Raw genomic sequence first — 19147 nt, 5'->3', positions numbered from 1 at the left:
AGATTACTGTTTATGATACTGTTTAAAATGTGATGATGATATGTGATTAAAGGCTGAGTGGATTAATGTTGTGTTAGAGAGATTTGAAGTGATTTAAAGTAATTTATTCACTTAACACTGCAATTTACTATTATTATTTTAATCTGAGTAGGCCATCGATTGACTAGACGTGATGATTTGCTTTATTTATCTACTCCTTGGCTGAGGTACACTTGGAGCCATTACTGAGTATTTAGATTGTCTGAAGCTGGCTCTATCCTTTGAAACCTTCTGTCAGTTTGGGATATTAAGAACCAGAGCTAGAAGACGACTTGGATTTTGAATTCAAAAATTCGACTAGAACCGACTTACTTACTTACTTCAATGCCCATACAGATCAACTTTGATCCATGGCCTCCCTCAGTCTTACCTTAGAGCCAACTTCATATAAAATCCGAGATGCTTGCTAAATCTGGTTACGAATCTGAATAAGAGCAGCACCTATTTCTCTTATATCCGATTGAGGAAATGTTTTAGCGTTGCCTGTCGTTAGGATGCTGAGTTATTCTATGAAATGACTTGAATAAACATCCAATTTATGGCACGTAAATCTTTTCAGTTGAGCTCAGATTCAGATACTCAGACATTATTGATCCTAAATTCTAATAAAAAATGATACCAAGACATCCGAGTCAATTCAATTAGCTAGATTGTCTATATAGTCTTGACTTTTGTATCTTAATATTATCTTGACCTAGACAAGTCATGTTTACATCTGTTTTTATTATCAAAACTGTTCATTAATTATCAATAACCTTAACAGGCAAAGAGACCGATTTTAGATACCATAGAAGTATTTCTGTACCATAAAAGTGTACAATTTACCTGTTAGGGTTACTTACTTACTAGAACCATACTTCCATCTAACTCTATTGCTAGCCTTATCACAAAGTTTATACAAATTTTCCATCTTCGCATCTAAATGACATTCTTTTAAAACCGACCTGCTAGAGCAAATAACATCAAAAAGTGAAAAATCCAGTCCAAAGTTCGTTTAAATTTGTCCAAATTCTTTATTAGCTTTTCCCAATAACTTGTTATTTAACAACATATTTTCAATTCATTCCAAATTTCGTTGAAAATTTCTGTTTTAGTACAAATGCGATTGCTATGTAAATAAGTATGTATTATAAATCTTTAGTGCACTTTAAAGTTCCCATCAATGGATAATCAATTAGACCTGGAATGCAAATGACGTATAAATAGCCTAAAATCAAATTCTAATCTTGCGTGACTGTGTTTTATCGATGTCAAGACCGGGATAGTCCCGTTCCGAGTCCCGAGAATCTTTTGGAATCGGTATTTCGGTAAACCATATCTATATCCAGGTAAGGTTCGAATAATACCTGGCTCAGACAAGAGTCAAGTCAGAATAAGTCTGGATTTTCGGACATTCTACGTCAAATGCCTTCTGGGAGAGTAATCTTAATCTTCCTTGATAATTGAAGATTAATTCCATTGACAGGAAGAGAGATTCCCATTTATGAGATTATTCTATGAATAATTAATCTAAAAAAATACTTTTTTCATCAGCATTAACATCTAGAGGACGGTATTGTTGTAAAAATATTAAGGTCACTTAAGTTTAACTTCTTAAAATTTATCAAAAATTCTCTTTATATGTATCCATGTAAGCCACGTGAGTGAGATGATGGAAGTGAGGCAGTTTCATGCATTTGCATCTGTTGAACGAGATTCTTTGATTCTCGACGTCTTTCGTAAGCATATCTTGCGTCTTTATACAAAACCAATCCAGCAAGTCCCAAAAAGAACATTGCAACAACAGCAAAGGCATAACTCCATGATAAGACATTGAATTTAGGGTACATCAACCAGTCACGACGATATGCATTAACGCCGAAGATCAAGACTCCAAAGAACAGGAATACTGATGAGACAGACACAGCAATGCATGAGAATGCTGTCAAGAACCATTCATAACGTAAGACTGTCTTCAATGGATAACGAATGACTTCACATGCCATAACACCGAGGGCTGCAAATGTTGAAATAAATGCAAGCGTAACAAACAGTTGGACAGCCATCAACCATCCTGGAAGAAGCCATTCACGAATCACATAATATTCCTAAAATTGAGAATGAAATTTGAGTTAATTGCTTATTATGGCTATTGAATCATCAAAATAAGTTTGTAAGCACTTGATAGGCTTTTAGACATAAATGCTTAATTTTGGAATGCGTAATTTGAGTACTGAATATTTTGTTGATCTAATTCCAACATCCATGACTCAAACTTTCATATTTTTTATGATTTATGTCCAATTATCTTTCAAAGCACTGATTCCTTACGTGACTGAATATATTATGGCATCCATTGAACAATCTTGGGAACTGATAGTACGGATACATGAAATCTTTGAAGCAATATTCCCACAAACCCATGTTTTTGAAATTGCTGAAAGATTCCTCATAGCTTTCGATCCAATAAGGTGAACTGAATGACATTAACAGAAATAGTCCTCCAATGTATGAGATTAAGGCACCAGCAACAAGAGCATCTGTAATTTATAGTTTAAAAAATTAGTCCTAGGGTGTGTCAATTGACTAATATCTAATCTGTTGATTTTTTGGGATAAATCCACAATTTCTTGAACTTCGATTACTTACTTGATGCTTTTGGATACTCATTCTTTTCAATGCTCTGCGACATGATGAGAAATGTTGATTAATTAATGGAGAAATTTTATAAAAACATTTAATGAGATTCTCGCAGTTATGAAAACAAAACTTTTGCGGCAGTGACGTAGTGTGATTGGTATGGGATGGGTGATTATGAGGGGAATTGTTATTGATGGACTAGATGTCGCTGGACAAGTGGCAATCTTGAATAATTGAGCTATTAGAGCAGTTAGTGACTAGAAAGTTAAGTTCAATCCTCAAAATTGACTGAATTGTCTTTAAAATCCCAAAAATTACCTGGAAATTGCCTAAAATCCCTAACTACATTCCACTATAAAGCATTCCATCACTTATACTTATCCCATCCCCAAGCTTCTCCATTCGACAACCAGATGTCGCTTATCAAAACTCAAGAGATCTTTACCTTAATATCCTTTATTTACAAACAAACAGAAACAACAATAAATTCTTAAAATTAAATTAATGTGCAGTCTTCACGTGATAATCATACAAGTTCCTATCTGTGAATACCTTAGAACATGATTTGTCATTGCATCTAAGGAATCCGTTGACAAGATATGACAATCGAGGCTTTTTCGCTTGTTGTTCTGGCTCTGATTTGATCTTCATTCCAACTCCTGGACATGGATGCTTCTTCAACCAACTGGATCTTGAGAATCTTCTCTGGCATCGAGCACAACGGTAACGGAATGATGGATCATTTGCTGGTTTCTTTGCCTTTTTGAATGAATTATTTCCCTTTGGTTCCATTTCTTGAAGCAAGTCTTCCTCATAAAGATCATCGTTATCTCTTAGTGCTTTGGTTTCTGGAAGTAGCAGTTCCTCTAAGCTGTCTGGAGATGAAGAAATTGAGTCTTCCCGTCCATCTCCTTTCTCAAAATCTTCATAATGTTCATTGGTCATATGTTCGGCTACCTTATTCCTTAATTTAGATGAATATTTACAGAAGCAGCATTGGAAGTAACCTACAGTCTCTAAATTACTAATTGAGGCTAGAAAGCCTTGTTCATCTTTATACTTAAGATGTGCTGTATGAAGATGCTTTGTCAATTGAAGCTTCTTATTGAATGGAACATTACATTTGTAGCACTTATAGACCCTAGACAGATGCATGTTAGTCAAGTGACGATTCAAGAAGCTTCTCTCTTTAAAGGTTGTCGAGCACATCCTGCAGCTAAATTCATATTTAAGACTTGAATCATATCTTTGATATTTAATTTTGTGGTCAGCTTCTGGACTTTTTGTGGCTGAATGATTCGAAATTGATGAGAAGGATGAAGCAGACGACAGCGACCGCTTTCCGTCCAGAGACTGATTAGATCTATGGTTGTTGATTTTTATGTCTACATTATAACCTATGAGATTTTTGGGCGTTGAGGTGCTTGAACATGGATGACTCCTTTCGATATGAGTAAGCTAATGTAGAAAGTGAGGTTAGGTACAACATGGTTAAGTGACAGTCAATCTAGGAATAAGAAGCTATAAACTTACCAAGCTTTCCTCAGTCCCGCAAAGTGCAGAACACTGCAAGCACTTAAATTCACGTCCAGATTGCTTCGGAGCCTTAACTTCCTCCTTAAATCTATTCTCATTTGAAGTTGGATCTGAAAATACATGATTATCTTCATCCAGTAACAGCTCTACATCATCATCGATATGAAGCTCAGAATCAGATTCAGAAGATTCATCATTATTGAAGAAATGGCACTTTGTTACATGCTCATCAAGCAGTTCTCGCTTTAAAAACTTTTGATTACAGAAGTTACATGACATGATTTTAATTGGAGTGATTTTCCTCAATTGTTCTTGTTGTGGAACGACTTGTTCAGTCTTTTGTGATGTATCTGTTGTGTTGTCATCTTGTGATACTTCCTCTACATTCTTAATAACAGGATTAGACTTCCTGAAAAACTTTTCGCAGCAAAGTCGAAATTGTTTTGTAATCTTAACCTCACTTTTGTGGAGGAGCTTCTTATGTCTACTATGTGGAATAACATACTTAGGAGATATCTGACTAAGGATATTCTCATCAATAGCTAATAATGTCTCAGTCACACAAACATTTTTACTAATAAATTTCACAACAGCACAAAGATTTGTTTTGGATAATAAAAATACAAATTTTCCACTAAAATCACGCGAAGTCGATGACTTCTTAATTGTCTTCAATCTATATTGTCGATTAAATTTCCGTTCCTTTGCTTTCCAACGTCTAACAGCTGCAATCTTCATGATTTTTAATAAAAAATGAAATTTTTCTCTCAATAACCTGAAAGGCTCTGTTTTGTTTACGTTCAAAGTTTACTTCGATGGAAAATAAAATAAAGTTTCACACCCCTCGCGGAAAAAATACAAAATAAAGTCAAAATTTCGTTAGATTTATTTCATGTTTTGTTTTATTATGTATGATCAGTACTCTAATACAATTTACAATCGTAGTAATTAATTGTTATACTTAAATTATGAGTGTATATGCTATATAAATTTTTAATTATTATTTTCCACACCATTTTCATTACCATTTTCAGTTTCATTATCATTAAATGCACCGCTATGTAGACTCTTTTGATGTCTTGTTAAATGATATTTTCTTGAGAAATTCTTATTACAAATAGTACATTTGTGTTCCTTAAGCGATACAATCTTTGTTATTTTTGGCCCTGATGACGTTGACATATTGTCAAATCCAAAGAAACCTGTTGAATTTTGAAGCATATGAGGTGGTGGTGGTACGAACATTTGTCCATTCTCATGTAAAGAGCCGCTCGGAAGGTTGTAATTATGATTTGGATTTAGATGATTTATTATCTCCATTTGACCTGCAATGTTATGGACATCCTCGACATGCCTTCGAAGGAATTCAGGACGTGAGAATCTCTTCGAACATATCTGACAATTGAAACTTTGCATATCCGGTGAATATGACTCAAATGCTGATGATGATGCTGGTGATGCTGTGGAATTATTATGTAAGCTGTTCATATGCCGGGTAAGATGATCCTTCTTTGAGAATGATTTGTTGCACAAATGACAAACTGGACGTTTCTTTCCATCTACAACAACATACGTTGTACCCGTTGCTGAATGTTTTCGTAATGGATCATCTCCACTGTGTATATACTCGCTAAAATCACTATGATGTTTATTCTCAATGTGCGCTCGCAGGTGACCACTACTTGAAAATATGGCTTTACACTCTTGACATATAAAGCGTTGTGAAAGGTCGGATAAGGACGATGCGGCAACTTAAATGAAGAGAAAATGATTAAATTATATATGAGGTATGAAAGGAAGTGTATGTGGGAGTGAGCTTGCGGCTTTAATAGGTATTGAGTAAGATTTGAAAGTATCCTACAGTTTTGCAGTCTAGAAAAAAGGATTTCTGATGAATATGTAGGTGTGGAAGGTATTATTTATGGATATAAGTGGAGTATTCTGTAGGATTGTGCTCAATATGCATTTGGAATGGCTGAAAATCTCGACTAGTAACAATATGCTGAGGTTCGTCCAAAATGGCAGGTATGCAGTCTTGGACAAGCTATAAGGTACAGCTTAATACTTCTGGTATACGCATCTAAAAGGCAGATCTGCGATTCTAAGTCAAACCCTTTAGAATGCAGTTATTCAAGCACTAAGCAGCCTTGGATTAGATTTAATAAGACAGCCTTGGATTAGATTAACTCAATATAAAGCTTGACTCCCAAGCCTAGCCAATCCCCATCATTAGCATAACACACACAATCCACCCACCTTCTTCACTATGTACACGTTGTTGATGTCTTCGTAGATGATCATTCCTTGTAAAATCCTATTAAAAAAATGTATAAAAATTAAGTTCAATCATGCATGACTTATTACGAGACGAATTTCATTTCCATACCTTTGAACAGAAAGTGCAATGATAAGGTTTAAGTTTACTATGTACTAAGGAGTGTCTCGTTAAATGATCGCGACGATTGAATGAGTATGGACACTGTGAACATTTATATGGCTTTGTGCTATCAACTTCTTTTTTTGACTTTTTTGGTGAGCCAGACGATGATGTTGTTTCAACGCTACTCTGTCTAAACTCTGGTTCCTGTTTGTATTTATGTTCTGTTGGAAAGTTTGGATATTGTGAATGATGATGACTGTTGTTAACATCCGAATTTTCTGATGCTCCCATAAGATTCTGATTCATATGTAATCCCGGGTGGTCTGGTTCTGTGTGGATTATTTGTGGCGTTATCATTTCCTCGGGTGACCAAAATGAGACTCGCTTCTGCTTAAGGATAATGAAAAACAGCAGGTGGGAAAAAAATTTTGTTCAATTTTTTTTTTTTTTGCTCTCACTTTTTTCTCGTCAAAAAATGAAAATATTGATTTTTTACCTTCTTTTCGGGATTTGATGGGACTTGTTGTTGATTTTGATGATCCATCGTGAGTTGGGTATGTTAAATTAATATCATGTGCTATTAAAAATACTGTTTTAATAGAAATTACACTAAAAATTTCGATTATGGAAAGAAAAATTTTTTTTAGTCAATAAAAAGAGAGACAAAATATTCGGAGATGTCTACGTTGTGGTTGTGATGTTTGTTTATTAATTTGAGGTATAGGTGGCGCTGGTGTTAGATTTGATTTAAGGTTGATACACTCGATGGGTTTTTTTGGGATCGTTGAGATAGTTTAGGGAATCGTTCATTTGTTATGTTACAGAATCATGAAACCCTTACCTGTCCCTTCACTGAACGTAATTACTGAACGACCCCTAAGGTAAAACAGGCAAATTCCAAGTATAATGGGGAATTCGGTAATATCCTATGTAATTATTGATAAAAATCTCCAATTAAGTGACTAAAGTGCCATTTACTTATTATGTAACGCTCTAAGAAAGTGTTCGAGTAGAATTTGGTCTTCTCGGGTCGAGCTTGATTTGGTCATCTCGAGTGAGCTTGATTCGGTCATCTCGAGGTGAGCTTGATTTGATCATTTCGGATCGAGATTGGCTCGGTTATTTCTGATCAAGCAAAAATTTGGTCTTCTTGGGTCGAGCTTGATTCGGTCTTTTCGGATTGAGCTTAGTTCGGTCATTTGGGATCGAGTTTAATTCAGTCATTTCGAATCAAGCAGAATTTGGGCTTCTGAGGTTGAACTTGATTTGGTCTTCTCGGGTCGAGCTTGATTCGGTCTTTTCGGGTTGAACATGATTCGGTCTTCTTGGTTCGAGCTTTATTCGATCTTCTTGGGTCGAGCTTGATTCGGTCTTGTTTGATTGAGCTTGATTAGGTCATCTCGGTTTGCACAAAATTAGGCCATCTCGGGTCAAGCAAAATTTGGTTATCTTGGTTCATTCAAAACAAACCTGAATCCACTCAACATTCATTAATGTCTTAGTGTCTAAAATTCTCGGTGACTTCGTAAGTCTCTAGCAATAAAACAATCCATACCTTCCGATTTTCGAAAATTCTTTATTTCAATACGTTTAAAAAAGTTTAACATTCAATTGCATGTCATATTTACAACATGAAAAACAAGGACGGAATGCATTTATAGTACCTAAAATTTCATCTGAGGACGGATTTATACTTTAATCTTAATCCTATTCTATAATTAATTGGTTAGAAAAAAAAAACAAAAAGAATAGCAAACTTTTGGACATTTGGACTTATTTCACTAAAGATGATACTTAATATTATATTTGAAAATGTTATGCGACGCTTTTGAGCGATTAGTACAAAAAGAAATTCAGATCATATTTCTGTTACTTTTAGGATTCGATACTATATCTTTCTTCTATGACTACAATATTATGTCTTCGTTTCGTGTTCCATCTCGAATCGAAGCTGAGATTCTTTAAATTGTCTCAATCGTCTTTCTTGTGCGTGATGTTCTGTGAAGAATAGTGACGAGCATACGAGTGCAGCCACAGAGCCAATTGCCGCGAGTATGAAAGACCATCCAAACCAATTATTTGCATAACCTGGCATCCATTTGTCTCGATTGCCGAAGCATGCAAAGATGATTACTCCTAAACTAGCACAGGTTCCAGTTGCAAGCAGGAGGTAGGCTGTGATCTAAAATGGAAATTAACTTAGAATTTAACAATTTTGGTAAATTTCAGATTAGTTACCTTTAGCATTAGCAGGAAGTATTTCTGATCAGGTCCACCACAAAGGAAGTACAACAGTACGAGAATCAACGATCCAAAGACTCCAATAAACGCAAGTGTGAAGAAGAATTGAGTAAAAATCATGAATGCTGCAAGAAAACAAGACAAATCAGCATTAACAATAAAATCAAGGAATCACCAACTTACCAGGCATCAAAAATCCTCGAATCTCATCATAACCCGTCGTAAATGGATCATAAACCCATCGACATCCAACAAAAAATCTCCTCTGATAATCATCATTTACATCTGGTAACGATCGGAAGCAGTGAACCCATAAACCAAGTCGATCTAATTTTGCGCCAGTTATACGATAATCGCTAACAAGCCAACTTGGTGTGGAAAATGCCACAACGATGCAAACGAATGCAATTGCGAAAACTGCAACACCGCAGTTCCCAGCCAACGTTCGGCGCTTCATATCCTCCCTGAATCGAATTAGAATGAAAATAAAAGGGGAATAAATAAATATTGGATATTAGTTTTACATTGTTGAGTATATTGAAAAGGAATTTGTTTAGGTTCAGTGATTGCACATTTTTTTGCATCGTCTGGTGCTAATTTGGCTTCTTAATAGGAAATTGGATATTTAAGTTAGAATTCCATGAATGTTAGTAAGGTTGAAATGCAATTTACGAGTGAATATGTGAAAGGAGTCGTTCGAAACCATACAACAGCTTTAAATTTGCTGTTGAATTGCTTTAAAATTTAAATTCCAAATGTTCGTTATTGATCAAAACCTTACAAATGTTTTGTTTACACGTTAAAATTTGTCAAAACCTTACAAATGTTTAAGTAGCTATTGTATGGTTTTACATAGTCAAGTCATAAAAGTTGTTGTCTTTTAGGGATTATGGAATTTTAATGACTGCAGCAAATGCGTCAATGACATTCCCAAATATGTACAAATAACAGTAATAAGAAGGTGCCAAAAAGAATGTTCCTAATTGCATTTTAATACCACAAAATGCAACAAGTTGTGCAAAAAAAGACTAATGCAAAAAATTTATTTTATTTCCCCTAGTTTTACAAAAGTTCTGAATGAATAGGCAATTGTGCATGCATTAAAGGAAGAGGGTTGTTGAAGATTAAAACTTTTTTCCCTATAAAAATTGTTTTAAATTGTTCTTTTTGCACATAACAAGAATGTACCTGTCTGTTTAACGACATTATTATTAATAGCAGCACCAGGTAGACTTATCATTTTGTAATAATGTCATTGGGAAGGGACTGAATGTATAAATTATAATATGATTTAATAACTTTACCACAAAAATTGCCTACGAAATCATTTTAGCATTGAACTATGTAGGAAAAAAAAGCTATATTCTATGACAAATGTCTACATACATGTATTTACACATTAGCACAATGGATAGATATTGTGCAATAATGCACAGTGCATTTAAATTATAGAATGAAACAATTGCGGTGCATTGAAAAGATAAGAAGTGCAAAATTAAAGAATTTTTGCCGTTTCTCGTATTTATTCAGCACATGTTTGATTTGATTTTTAGTAGGAACAAATAAATGTTAAGTCATTAATTGTGGGAAAGTTGTAGATAGACACACAAAAGACTTTTTTTTCGCGAGTTGTAGGAAAAACTTATTGTTTTGATTGTTCTAAAGGCTGAATTCAATGAAAATTCACTCGATTTGTTTTGGATTTTCAAGCAAATGTTGACTAGATTTGATTAGGAACTGTTATTGGTGTCATAGACAATGTTGTTTGATGTCTTGAGGTTGAACTAGACATAATATGATTTAAGACTTGATTTGGGTTGAATAAAGTGAATATTTTGAGTCACTTTGGCAGAATCTAAGCCAATTTAGAACAATCAAGTGTCTGGATGTCTAGGCTTTAAGATTTTCCAAGACTAACTTAGATTCAGACTTGGTGTCTATACTTATGCACTCTTAAATGACTCAGCCTTCTTTATAATCAACTTTAAACTCAGAAAATTCACAATTAAGTAGCAACTTGACTCTAAACCCTTTAAATTCCACTTAATACTGTTCTCCAAATTCCATTTAAAACTACAAACTTCTAGAAACCATCAAGTTCCATCCAAAAAGCGGAAATCATCGTCATTTTCAGTCATAAATTTCATTCAAGTCACGACTTTTTATTTGCAACTTTTATTTACAATTTCTCGCGAATCAAAACAAAAATATTAAGCATGAAAATCATTATCCAATACAGCCAAAATACAGAAATTCCATGTGAGATCCACAAATATAAAACACAAAATAAACGCACACAATGTTAATTTATCGGGCGTTTTCTCTTCATTAAGACTCTGCATTTCTATAAATTTCGATTTATAAAAATGCGAGAATTTCAATCAAATTTATCACAATAATGTTAAGTCTTTATGACACTTGATGTATGTTAGTATGATGTTGGGATATCCAACAAGATTATTCCAATTAGATTTGTCACTAAAATCTCATCCACACGACATAAAAATGAATCACAAAATTTATTAGTAATTTAAACATGGCGTTTACGTACATTATGAACTTTATATATTTTTTTTGGTCAAAATAAGGCACAAAAATCACACAAAACTGATAGAAAGCAGTACAAAAAGTTTTTAAATCCTCTACCAACTATATCAAATGAACACTAAGCAATAACTAATGTCGCTATCTTACAAATTCTTGACGCGCCCTGAGAGCAAATCTGAATTTTGTTGCATGTTGTTCACTTCTTATGATCACTATATATGAGTGGAAGTAGAATAAAAAAAAAGTTAAGAGAAGAATTGAATAAAAATGTTTTTATATTGTTGTGTGTGCGTCGTAGTTAAGTAAATCAATAAAACTGTGAGCGTTACGAACAAAAAGTTTATAGGCGAGATAATGAGAATCGGGTTGTATGAAAACGTGAGCGGAGTGTGAGAGCGCAAGGTGTGTGTCGATGATTTTTTTAAACTTTTGGTCCATACAAAACGAAAGATTTCAATGACTTCCTCTGATTTTAGGATGTGTGCATCAATTCTACATATTCAACCCTTATTATCCTAAAATGTCCTTCAATTTCATACAAAATTTCACAATATTCCATAAAACCACATTCACAAGTAGCCGTTGGTCAGTCAGAGAGAGAAGCCTTAAAGAGAATGAGCACAACACTCACACATTCATACCTAAATTTCATATACACTTGTTATGATTCTTTTTATGTTAAACAATTTTTTTTATTCTCTTTAAAATTATTGTAAACATTCTAAAATACTCATCATGCTAAAAAAAGGTTCATACTCAAAATATTTGAGTATAGGACGGAATTAAAAAGTACTTAAAAATATATTTGATATATTCATTAATAAGAGATTTTTCGTTTTTAAGATTCTAGTGTTGCAAAGGCGTTGAGTTTGAGGACAGAGTCGGCAGTTGATGGATAACATTCTGTTTATGTTCATGCGATCATTTAGGTTTGCTGATCAGATCTAGGATCATTCTAATACATTTCATTAATGTGATTTACAATTCGACAATTATGCTTATTTGGAATGCGATTCATGTTTTCATAGTCTATAGCTTTATAGATGTACTAATTGCAGTGATCCCTAATTGCTGAGTGTTCTCTGATCTTTTACTTGATTACTGATTACTTAACTATTTGATTAATATCTTTTAATTTATGTTTCCAGCAAGTTCAAGCTGATTTCTCTTCATCCAGACAATATCTTGCTTTTTCTTAATCTTCAAACTTCCATTAATTAGTATTTCCGCGATCGCATTAATTGAATTTAATTATTTTCAAGGATGCCAAACTCTGTCTTTAAGAATATTGCAAAAAGGCACTTATTATCATCAGTATTTGTGCAACAGCAACTACAGATCTATTATTTATCCTTAATTCTAGTTTAAATGTCAGTATGACCCCGTTGTCTCATCGTATAAGCTGCTTCTCGATTTCCAATCTCATTCAATCTTTTGTATTTTAATCGTCTGGCTTCAACAATGAATAATATGCCAGCTGGGAACAGCATAACTGATCCTGGACATGCTAATGCAAATGACCATCCCATATGATTATGTTCCCAATTTGGCATCCAATCTCGCGAATCTCCATAACAACCAAATAGAATGACTGCAAATGTTGAACAAAATCCGGCAAGTATCAAGCAACTTCCGTTTGTTATGAGTAGCTGAATGTATCGATCATGATCTTTTGAACATACAAGGAACAAAAGTGTCATCAATATTGAAATAAGTAAAAGTGCGAATCCTAATGTGAAGAAGAACTGGATTGTTATGAAGAATGATGGCAAAACGTAGTCATGAATTATATAGAATTCCTCCTCAAAAATCCACATACAGCCATCGAAGATTGTATCGTAGAATCGATGAATATCGCGGAAATTCTGGAAACACAACTCCCAAAGTCCTAAAATGTGTCAAAAATAAGGAATTATTAAGCTTTTAAAAAAATAATACAACCACACCCGAAAATTAAACTTACCAAGATTTAAAAACTTTGGATCTTTTAAAACTCCATCATTTACGAGCCAATAAGGCGTTGAGAATGAAATAACAATGAAAACAAATGCACCAAATGTAAATCCAACAGCATATTTCGCGGTTTTCGTTCGTGCTCCCATGATTAAATTAATAAAATGTTATTAAAAAATTTCTGTTTGATGTTACTCACTACTTAAGTTCTAAAGATCTATGTTGTGTACTAAAAATTTATACAAAATATGGCAACGTCGCAATTTTAGAACAAAACAGTAAATAGAGAAATTTCATTAGTTCGGAACCTTTCAACTCTAATTTTTGGTGAATTTAAATTTTGTGGACACGATTAAATTGCAAAAAATGTCATCGGAAACGGAAAGGAAAGCCCAGAAATCTCGTGGACCATCTCAACTAGCTAAATTCTACCTAATCTTGTATAATGCTGTACAGGTAGCAGGGTAAGTTGCTAATTAAACTTATTACCTCCTCCTTAATATCTTGAATAAATTAATGATGAACTTTGGAATTGTCATATGTTGCTTGGATATATGCAATGGAACTTAACAATTTTATGCCAATTGTTGTGTTGTGCTGCTATGTCATCAAAAATCACCCAATCTGTGCTTTGACGTCACTAATAATTTTCTTTTTTATATTCTTCAGGTGGTCATTTATGCTGTTTCAGCTAATCTCTTACTATACAATCGATAAATCTGTCCAATCAAAGATGACTTTATGGGAATACATCAGCTGGACAGTTATCGTATTCCAAAATGCTGCTGTTTTAGAGGTGATTATTGTTAAAATTTTTCCAAAAAGTGCTTTAATTAATAAGTCCGGTAAGCTGTTTCAATTTCCGGACCAAAAAAGTAGCAAAAAGTATGCCGCCCGAGCAGGGACTTGAACCCTGGACCGTTGGATTAAAAGTCCAACGCTCTACCAACTGAGCTACCCGGGCATGATCACTAGTCTGGCCAAATTACATCCACAATCCCTGAGATCGATAACTTGAAATCAAATACTAAATACCTTTACTTGACTATTTCACAGATCATTCACGTCGCTATCGGAATTGTTAAGAGTAACTTGTTCATCACAACTGTCCAAGTTCTATCGCGTGTGATGGTCGTTTGCGGTGTTATTTTGGCTACACCAACTGGACGTGTTTCACCTGGCGTGCCTTTAGCCTTACTTGCCTGGAGTGTCACTGAAATTATTCGTTATGGCTACTATGCATTTAATTTGATTGGAGCTGTTCCATACTTTATAGTTTATTTAAGGTGAGTAATTTGAATTAAGACAACATGAGTCTGTTTTAAAGCGGCCGATGTATATCGTAACTTTATCAAAAGTCAGTAAACAGTTAAAACAATAACATTAATTATACAGCACATTAAATTCTCTACCAACTGAACATTTTACCTTCTACACATATGCTTTAAAAGCACATGGCGATCTCCGTCCGCTGTTTCAAATAGTACATTTGACCATAGATCATCATATGCCCGGGTAGCTCAGTTGGTAGAGCGTTGGACTTTTAATCCAACGGTCCAGGGTTCAAGTCCCTGCTCGGGCGGCATCTTTTTTGCCACTTTTTTTGTTGAAAAACTTTTTTCCATGGTTACTAAGATTGCTTGAGAAGCATTATTGGATGTACTGATGATTTCTTTTTGGTGCTGTTCCATTTTTCATGCCGTTCCGTTGTTTGTGGTTTTGTGGGGAATGGATGTGGAAAGAAAAAGTTGTGCTTTGGTTTATATTTTTGTGTATTTTCTTCAAAGTTTTGTGATTAAATTTTCTACAATTAAATTTTTCAATGAAAACTCGATCGATAAATTTAGTCAAATTTTTGAATATTTTTCCGTTATTTTTTAAATTCTTGACATTTCTCCTAATTTTTGATTCTCGTTAAATCTCAAAAGCACAAATACTCGGAAGTACCAAAAATTATTATTCAATTCATCATGCACCATTAAAATCATATCCAGTACCATAAATCCACAATAATAACGTCCAAAAAATTAATTTTGAATTTTCATCAAAAAAAGCAGCAAAAAGTTTTGCGCCCGAGCAGGGACTTGAACCCTGGACCGTTGGATTAAAAGTCCAACGCTCTACCAACTGAGCTACCCGGGCGAGTTAGATGTTTTAACTTTTGTGACAAATGCCATATTTCAATCGATTCTGATTTCATTTTCCTTATATTTTTCAGATACACAACATTCATTGCTTTATATCCAATTGGAGTTACCGGTGAGCTCTTATGCTTCTATTGGGCACAAAGTCACATTCAGGAATCAAAGCAGTGGAGCATTGAAATGCCAAATAAAATCAATTTTACATTCTCGTACTTCTACTTCATGTGGATTGTTATGCTGTCGTACATTCCATTATTCCCACAAATGTACTTACACATGTTTGCACAGCGCAAGAAGATTATTGGCTCAGGAAATAAACATTAAGGATCAATTTTTTTGTATTAATTAAATTCAGAATACTCAAGAAATTCTGATCGGTTGTGGAGCATCGAATTATTAGGTTTTGGGGATTAATACTTTAAAGCAATAAAAAGTATGTGTGGCTAAATTGTTTCTATAAAATATATTCATTGTCCTGTTTTATTCTTATAAGATAATTTCTCCTGTTTAACAAGATCTAATAGGATATTAACATTTTCAGTCGTCCCTTGATAGTCAAAAATGCCAATGATGCTTATAGGTACTTTTTTGATCAACAAAAAGCCTAGCTTCCTTCTTTTTAATCCGAATACGTATGGAGTTTTACTTTTATCAGCCATTTCCTTTATTTCAGCTACGAGCTTGTCAATTTGTGCATTTTTCTCAAGATCCGGTGCTATAAACAGTAATTTTAGTCGCTCAACATGTAGGAACTTCTTGACTTCATTGAATCCAACCACATATCTGCGGTTTGCTTTTGCCTTAACTGGAATGGATGGAAAATGTAGTTAGTTATGCTAGTAGAATCAGTTTAAGAGGTAAAATTGGTGTTTGGCTTGATAAAGATCCAGAATTGCATGAATAGCACAAAGGGTCCAAATTTGAAGCTATTGAACTACTTCGAGATGTCGAGCAACTGTTATAGCTTACAGAATTATCAAACCAGCCAGTCTAATCAAGCCAAAATCTAACTTACTTGGATTTTCCTGATATTTGTTAGTCTGATACCTAAATAAATCCGTAATCACAACTTCACTGTAATGCTTAATTTCCGGAGTACTAAAATGATCACAATAGTCACGGAAGTTCCTTGAATGCTTCACAATTGGCTGATTAACTTGTTGATCACAGATTGTCACTTCCTTTTCCTCTATTTTCAATTCTTCTAGTTCCTCTGCAACTTCTTCTATCTTTTCAAGATGCTCTTCATTCAGAAGCTTCTTTTTTATCCGTTCTTTGAGGATTTTCTTCTTCAATGTTGATGGTTTTTTCCTTTTAAATTTTCCTTTTTTCACAGGTTTCGATGAAATTTTCTTGACAAATGTTTTCTTTCTCTTTTTCACATTTTTCTTCTTAGTGACAATAAAATCTGTTAAGCTATAACACTTTGTTGGCTTCCTTGACTTCCGAATTTTACTAATTTCAGTATTGTCAGTTGTCTTATCTGCCATTTTACTTAAATAAACTAAATTATAGAATTTTTATTTACAAAAATCGCTCGCGTCACTAATTTTTTGCATCTTTTTTTTGTTTGAATTTTCGCGTCAGTAAACATTGTTTTGCGTCTGTCAACAAACTTCGCATCATTTTCGGCAATTTAAAATCAACAAAAATGTTTAGATTTAATTTAATCAAATATCAAATAAGATATCTGAGTAGTGAAGCTAGATTATTGAAAGGAACATTGACGCTGAGGTTTCATGACTATTTGACAAACAATCATGGCCAGGAAGAGCAACAAAAGTCGAAAATAATTGAGGATATTGAGAAAATTTCAGATCGAGGACGAGGAAAAACTGAAAAAATCAAGATTATGGATAGAAGCTACATGAAAAGCCTTAGGAATCAGCTAAGACATGAAGATATGATTGAGTGCTTAGAGTATTTAGTGAAAATTTATCCAAATCAAATACTTAATTTGAGATTTTTTGATGAAGCTTTAAAAATTCTTTTAGAAAATGACAAAATATGCAGGAACGAGTTCGTTAAGCTGTGCTACTTTATTGGATTCCTAAAGAAATTCCAACCAGGTCCAAAATATTTAGAATATTTAATTGACAAGTACTTAGATGATAAATTAGGAAGCAATGAGCTGAATCGAATGGATTTTGCAATTTTCTGTATCTCAACTTACAAGTCCAGTGTCAGAATCAGCAACAAAAAGTTTCATGACCGGCTAATAGCTGAAGTTCTAGCCACAGACGATAATGACACGTACTTACTAGTAGCATTTGTGAAGAGTTTGAAGCAGAATGAGATTGTGTCCAGTCAAGTGATCTACAAATTGAGGGAACTGATCGAAGCTTTTGAGTTTGACTATGCATCTCTAGTCCATATCCTGCCATACATAGCTGACAATAGTATTAAGGATGACAGCTTAATACAATTAATCTGCACAAAGTGCATTAACACATTTGATGACAATGTGAGAGCTAAGGACGTCCAGAAGTTCCTGCATTCATGTGCCATGCTGAATCTTAAGATGAACAAAGCAGATCTCGAGAAACTTGAGAATGTCATTATCAGTAGAACGTCAAGTGATGAATATAAGACACATTTTGACCATTTTGTCAATGCAGCACTATCGTTGTGGATGTTAAATCATCAATCCAATAAATTAATTAAAATTTTATTCGAGGATTCGAGATTTTACAAAACTGGACTTGAAAACAGACTCAAATTAGATTCCAGAAAGTTATTGCTGCAAACTTGTGTGGAAATTGAAAAGCCTAAGTGGATCAATCAGTCAAATTCGTCATCATTTTTGGAAACTCGTACATCTCCTGGATATTTGATCAAATCGTCACTAGAACGAGCTATGAATACAGTTTTGGCTGATAAAAATGGAATTTTCGTTCAACAAATTAAGAATCTTAATTTAGCTGGAATTTTAGTGACTGAAAATGATGAGAAAATTCATTATGAGATTCTGGATAGAAATACATGCTTATCAGACCGAAAGACACCAAATGGAATATTTCAACTTAAATTAAGGCTTTTAAGAAAAAAGAAATGCAATGTTAAGGTGATATCGATATTTAAATAGTTATCTCATAGGTTGTTATCAGTTATTGTAGCTTAATCTTAATAAATGGTTCCCATTAGACTGCTAGAATTGCAAACGGTAATTTGAGATTTGAATTTTTTTGGAGTTCAAAAATTTCTAACGGATTTTTCAGATTTGAATTTTTTTGAACTTCAGTTTGTTCTAAATTTAGAACTTGACAATTTGGTAAACAAACAAGTTCATCGACTTTTAATACACATTCAGATGTAGACGAAGCATTGACCCGTATATTTACATCATTTCCAACAAAATTGCAATACTAAACCATCCGTATTTCCGCCATCCAAGCTTCATCCTGTTTCAAACATTCAAAAAAATTGGAAATCACGAAACAAGCATCACAGACTCAAATATTCATCAAAAACATGTTTTAAAACTCACTTTTTTCAGCAGCATACAGCATAATGCAGAAGGTAAATAAGAAGTAAAAGGTATAAAATAATTGACATGCACATCCGTAGCACATCAAATACTTGGAAAAATTTGAAGTTTTTTTTTTTGTGAATGATAAATTGATATGAATTGCCATTGGATCACTCGTCCGTTTTGCCTTATTTGAAAGATATGGAAAAAAAAGTTTTC

At 33.8% G+C, this 19147-nt stretch overlaps 8 protein-coding genes and 3 non-coding genes across 13 annotated transcripts; 3 read left to right on the top strand and 8 right to left on the bottom strand.

Moving 5' to 3' along the window:
• Positions 1 to 1028: 1028 nt before the first annotated feature.
• Positions 1029 to 2809, bottom strand: LOC139086721 (uncharacterized). Its single transcript, XM_070635296.1, has 3 exons — positions 2668 to 2809; positions 2350 to 2558; positions 1029 to 2126 (listed from the first exon to the last, which is right to left on the bottom strand). Exons 1-3 carry the CDS (start codon positions 2708 to 2710, stop codon positions 1656 to 1658), a joined length of 723 nt encoding a protein of 240 aa, XP_070491397.1. The 5' UTR covers positions 2711 to 2809; the 3' UTR covers positions 1029 to 1655.
• A 299-nt stretch (positions 2810 to 3108) lies between these two features.
• On the bottom strand, positions 3109 to 4932 carry LOC139086752 (zinc finger protein 26-like). The gene is made up of 2 exons (XM_070635335.1): positions 4192 to 4932; positions 3109 to 4116 (listed from the first exon to the last, which is right to left on the bottom strand). Exons 1-2 carry the CDS (start codon positions 4930 to 4932, stop codon positions 3160 to 3162), a joined length of 1698 nt encoding a protein of 565 aa, XP_070491436.1. The 3' UTR covers positions 3109 to 3159.
• A 136-nt stretch (positions 4933 to 5068) lies between these two features.
• Positions 5069 to 7213, bottom strand: LOC139086735 (zinc finger protein 98-like). Of its 2 annotated transcripts, none has more exons than XM_070635315.1 (4): positions 7071 to 7213; positions 6581 to 6964; positions 6451 to 6508; positions 5069 to 5945 (listed from the first exon to the last, which is right to left on the bottom strand). In XM_070635315.1, exons 1-4 carry the CDS (start codon positions 7116 to 7118, stop codon positions 5188 to 5190), a joined length of 1248 nt encoding a protein of 415 aa, XP_070491416.1. In that variant the 5' UTR covers positions 7119 to 7213; the 3' UTR covers positions 5069 to 5187. The 2 variants fall into 2 exon arrangements, with proteins under 2 accessions (XP_070491416.1, XP_070491417.1); XM_070635316.1 differs by having other exon boundaries at positions 6581 to 6961.
• A 917-nt stretch (positions 7214 to 8130) lies between these two features.
• LOC139086724 (LHFPL tetraspan subfamily member 3 protein-like) lies at positions 8131 to 11657 on the bottom strand. Of its 2 annotated transcripts, none has more exons than XM_070635300.1 (4): positions 11510 to 11657; positions 8999 to 9279; positions 8813 to 8940; positions 8131 to 8756 (listed from the first exon to the last, which is right to left on the bottom strand). In XM_070635300.1, the coding sequence occupies exons 1-4, from the start codon at positions 11551 to 11553 to the stop codon at positions 8490 to 8492; spliced, it is 720 nt and encodes a 239-aa protein (XP_070491401.1). In that variant the 5' UTR covers positions 11554 to 11657; the 3' UTR covers positions 8131 to 8489. The 2 variants fall into 2 exon arrangements, with proteins under 2 accessions (XP_070491401.1, XP_070491402.1); XM_070635301.1 differs by having other exon boundaries at positions 11367 to 11596.
• Positions 11658 to 12029: 372 nt separating this feature from the next.
• LOC139086732 (uncharacterized) lies at positions 12030 to 13518 on the bottom strand. Its single transcript, XM_070635311.1, has 2 exons — positions 13326 to 13518; positions 12030 to 13250 (listed from the first exon to the last, which is right to left on the bottom strand). Exons 1-2 carry the CDS (start codon positions 13462 to 13464, stop codon positions 12727 to 12729), a joined length of 663 nt encoding a protein of 220 aa, XP_070491412.1. The 5' UTR covers positions 13465 to 13518; the 3' UTR covers positions 12030 to 12726.
• A 65-nt stretch (positions 13519 to 13583) lies between these two features.
• LOC139086729 (very-long-chain (3R)-3-hydroxyacyl-CoA dehydratase hpo-8-like) lies at positions 13584 to 15925 on the top strand. The gene is made up of 4 exons (XM_070635308.1): positions 13584 to 13779; positions 13985 to 14111; positions 14372 to 14601; positions 15534 to 15925. The coding sequence occupies exons 1-4, from the start codon at positions 13682 to 13684 to the stop codon at positions 15781 to 15783; spliced, it is 705 nt and encodes a 234-aa protein (XP_070491409.1). The 5' UTR covers positions 13584 to 13681; the 3' UTR covers positions 15784 to 15925.
• Positions 14207 to 14279, bottom strand: TRNAK-UUU (transfer RNA lysine (anticodon UUU)). Its single transcript has one exon. It is a non-coding gene; the product is annotated as a tRNA-Lys (tRNA).
• Positions 14825 to 14897, top strand: TRNAK-UUU (transfer RNA lysine (anticodon UUU)). The gene has a single exon. It is a non-coding gene; the product is annotated as a tRNA-Lys (tRNA).
• Positions 15385 to 15457, bottom strand: TRNAK-UUU (transfer RNA lysine (anticodon UUU)). The gene has a single exon. It is a non-coding gene; the product is annotated as a tRNA-Lys (tRNA).
• Positions 15916 to 16975, bottom strand: LOC139086728 (selenocysteine insertion sequence-binding protein 2-like). Its single transcript, XM_070635307.1, has 2 exons — positions 16475 to 16975; positions 15916 to 16264 (listed from the first exon to the last, which is right to left on the bottom strand). The coding sequence occupies exons 1-2, from the start codon at positions 16947 to 16949 to the stop codon at positions 15927 to 15929; spliced, it is 813 nt and encodes a 270-aa protein (XP_070491408.1). The 5' UTR covers positions 16950 to 16975; the 3' UTR covers positions 15916 to 15926.
• A 135-nt stretch (positions 16976 to 17110) lies between these two features.
• On the top strand, positions 17111 to 18544 carry LOC139086751 (uncharacterized). Its single transcript, XM_070635334.1, has one exon. The coding sequence runs from the start codon at positions 17111 to 17113 to the stop codon at positions 18542 to 18544; it is 1434 nt and encodes a 477-aa protein (XP_070491435.1).
• The last annotated feature ends 603 nt before the right edge of the window (positions 18545 to 19147 follow it).

Source organism: Chironomus tepperi, unplaced genomic scaffold (assembly GCF_022539635.2).
Source record: "Chironomus tepperi strain 1889 unplaced genomic scaffold, CSIRO-AGI_Ctep_v1 contig_88, whole genome shotgun sequence".
NCBI lineage: Eukaryota > Metazoa > Arthropoda > Insecta > Diptera > Chironomidae > Chironomus > Chironomus tepperi.
The sequence above is the reverse complement of the archived record's forward strand: the minus strand, read 5'-3'. Positions and strand labels throughout refer to the sequence as shown.

Coding starts and splice junctions, on each gene's coding strand:
- LOC139086752 (XM_070635335.1), bottom strand. CDS start 4,932: ATGAAGATTGCAGCTGTTAGACGTTGGAAAGCAAAGGAACGGAAATTT. Junction 4,117..4,191: donor GCGGGACTGAGGAAAGCTTG/GTAAGTTTATAG, acceptor TTTCTACATTAG/CTTACTCATATCGAAAGGAG.
- LOC139086732 (XM_070635311.1), bottom strand. CDS start 13,464: ATGGGAGCACGAACGAAAACCGCGAAATATGCTGTTGGATTTACATTT. Junction 13,251..13,325: donor TCCAAAGTTTTTAAATCTTG/GTAAGTTTAATT, acceptor GACACATTTTAG/GACTTTGGGAGTTGTGTTTC.
- LOC139086751 (XM_070635334.1), top strand. CDS start 17,111: ATGTTTAGATTTAATTTAATCAAATATCAAATAAGATATCTGAGTAGT.
- LOC139086721 (XM_070635296.1), bottom strand. CDS start 2,710: ATGTCGCAGAGCATTGAAAAGAATGAGTATCCAAAAGCATCAA. Junction 2,559..2,667: donor TGAGTATCCAAAAGCATCAA/GTAAGTAATCGA, acceptor TATAAATTACAG/ATGCTCTTGTTGCTGGTGCC. Junction 2,127..2,349: donor GCCATAATATATTCAGTCAC/GTAAGGAATCAG, acceptor TCTCAATTTTAG/GAATATTATGTGATTCGTGA.
- LOC139086728 (XM_070635307.1), bottom strand. CDS start 16,949: ATGGCAGATAAGACAACTGACAATACTGAAATTAGTAAAATTCGGAAG. Junction 16,265..16,474: donor CAAATATCAGGAAAATCCAA/GTAAGTTAGATT, acceptor CATCCATTCCAG/TTAAGGCAAAAGCAAACCGC.
- LOC139086735 (XM_070635315.1), bottom strand. CDS start 7,118: ATGGATCATCAAAATCAACAACAAGTCCCATCAAATCCCGAAAAGAAG. Junction 6,965..7,070: donor CATCAAATCCCGAAAAGAAG/GTAAAAAATCAA, acceptor ATTATCCTTAAG/CAGAAGCGAGTCTCATTTTG. Junction 6,509..6,580: donor ATTGCACTTTCTGTTCAAAG/GTATGGAAATGA, acceptor TTTTTTTAATAG/GATTTTACAAGGAATGATCA.
- LOC139086729 (XM_070635308.1), top strand. CDS start 13,682: ATGTCATCGGAAACGGAAAGGAAAGCCCAGAAATCTCGTGGACCATCT. Junction 14,112..14,371: donor AAAATGCTGCTGTTTTAGAG/GTGATTATTGTT, acceptor ACTATTTCACAG/ATCATTCACGTCGCTATCGG. Junction 14,602..15,533: donor TACTTTATAGTTTATTTAAG/GTGAGTAATTTG, acceptor TATATTTTTCAG/ATACACAACATTCATTGCTT.
- LOC139086724 (XM_070635300.1), bottom strand. CDS start 11,553: ATGCAACAAAATTCAGATTTGCTCTCAGGGCGCGTCAAGAATTT. Junction 8,941..8,998: donor TCGAGGATTTTTGATGCCTG/GTAAGTTGGTGA, acceptor GTTTTCTTGCAG/CATTCATGATTTTTACTCAA. Junction 8,757..8,812: donor ACTTCCTGCTAATGCTAAAG/GTAACTAATCTG, acceptor TTTCCATTTTAG/ATCACAGCCTACCTCCTGCT.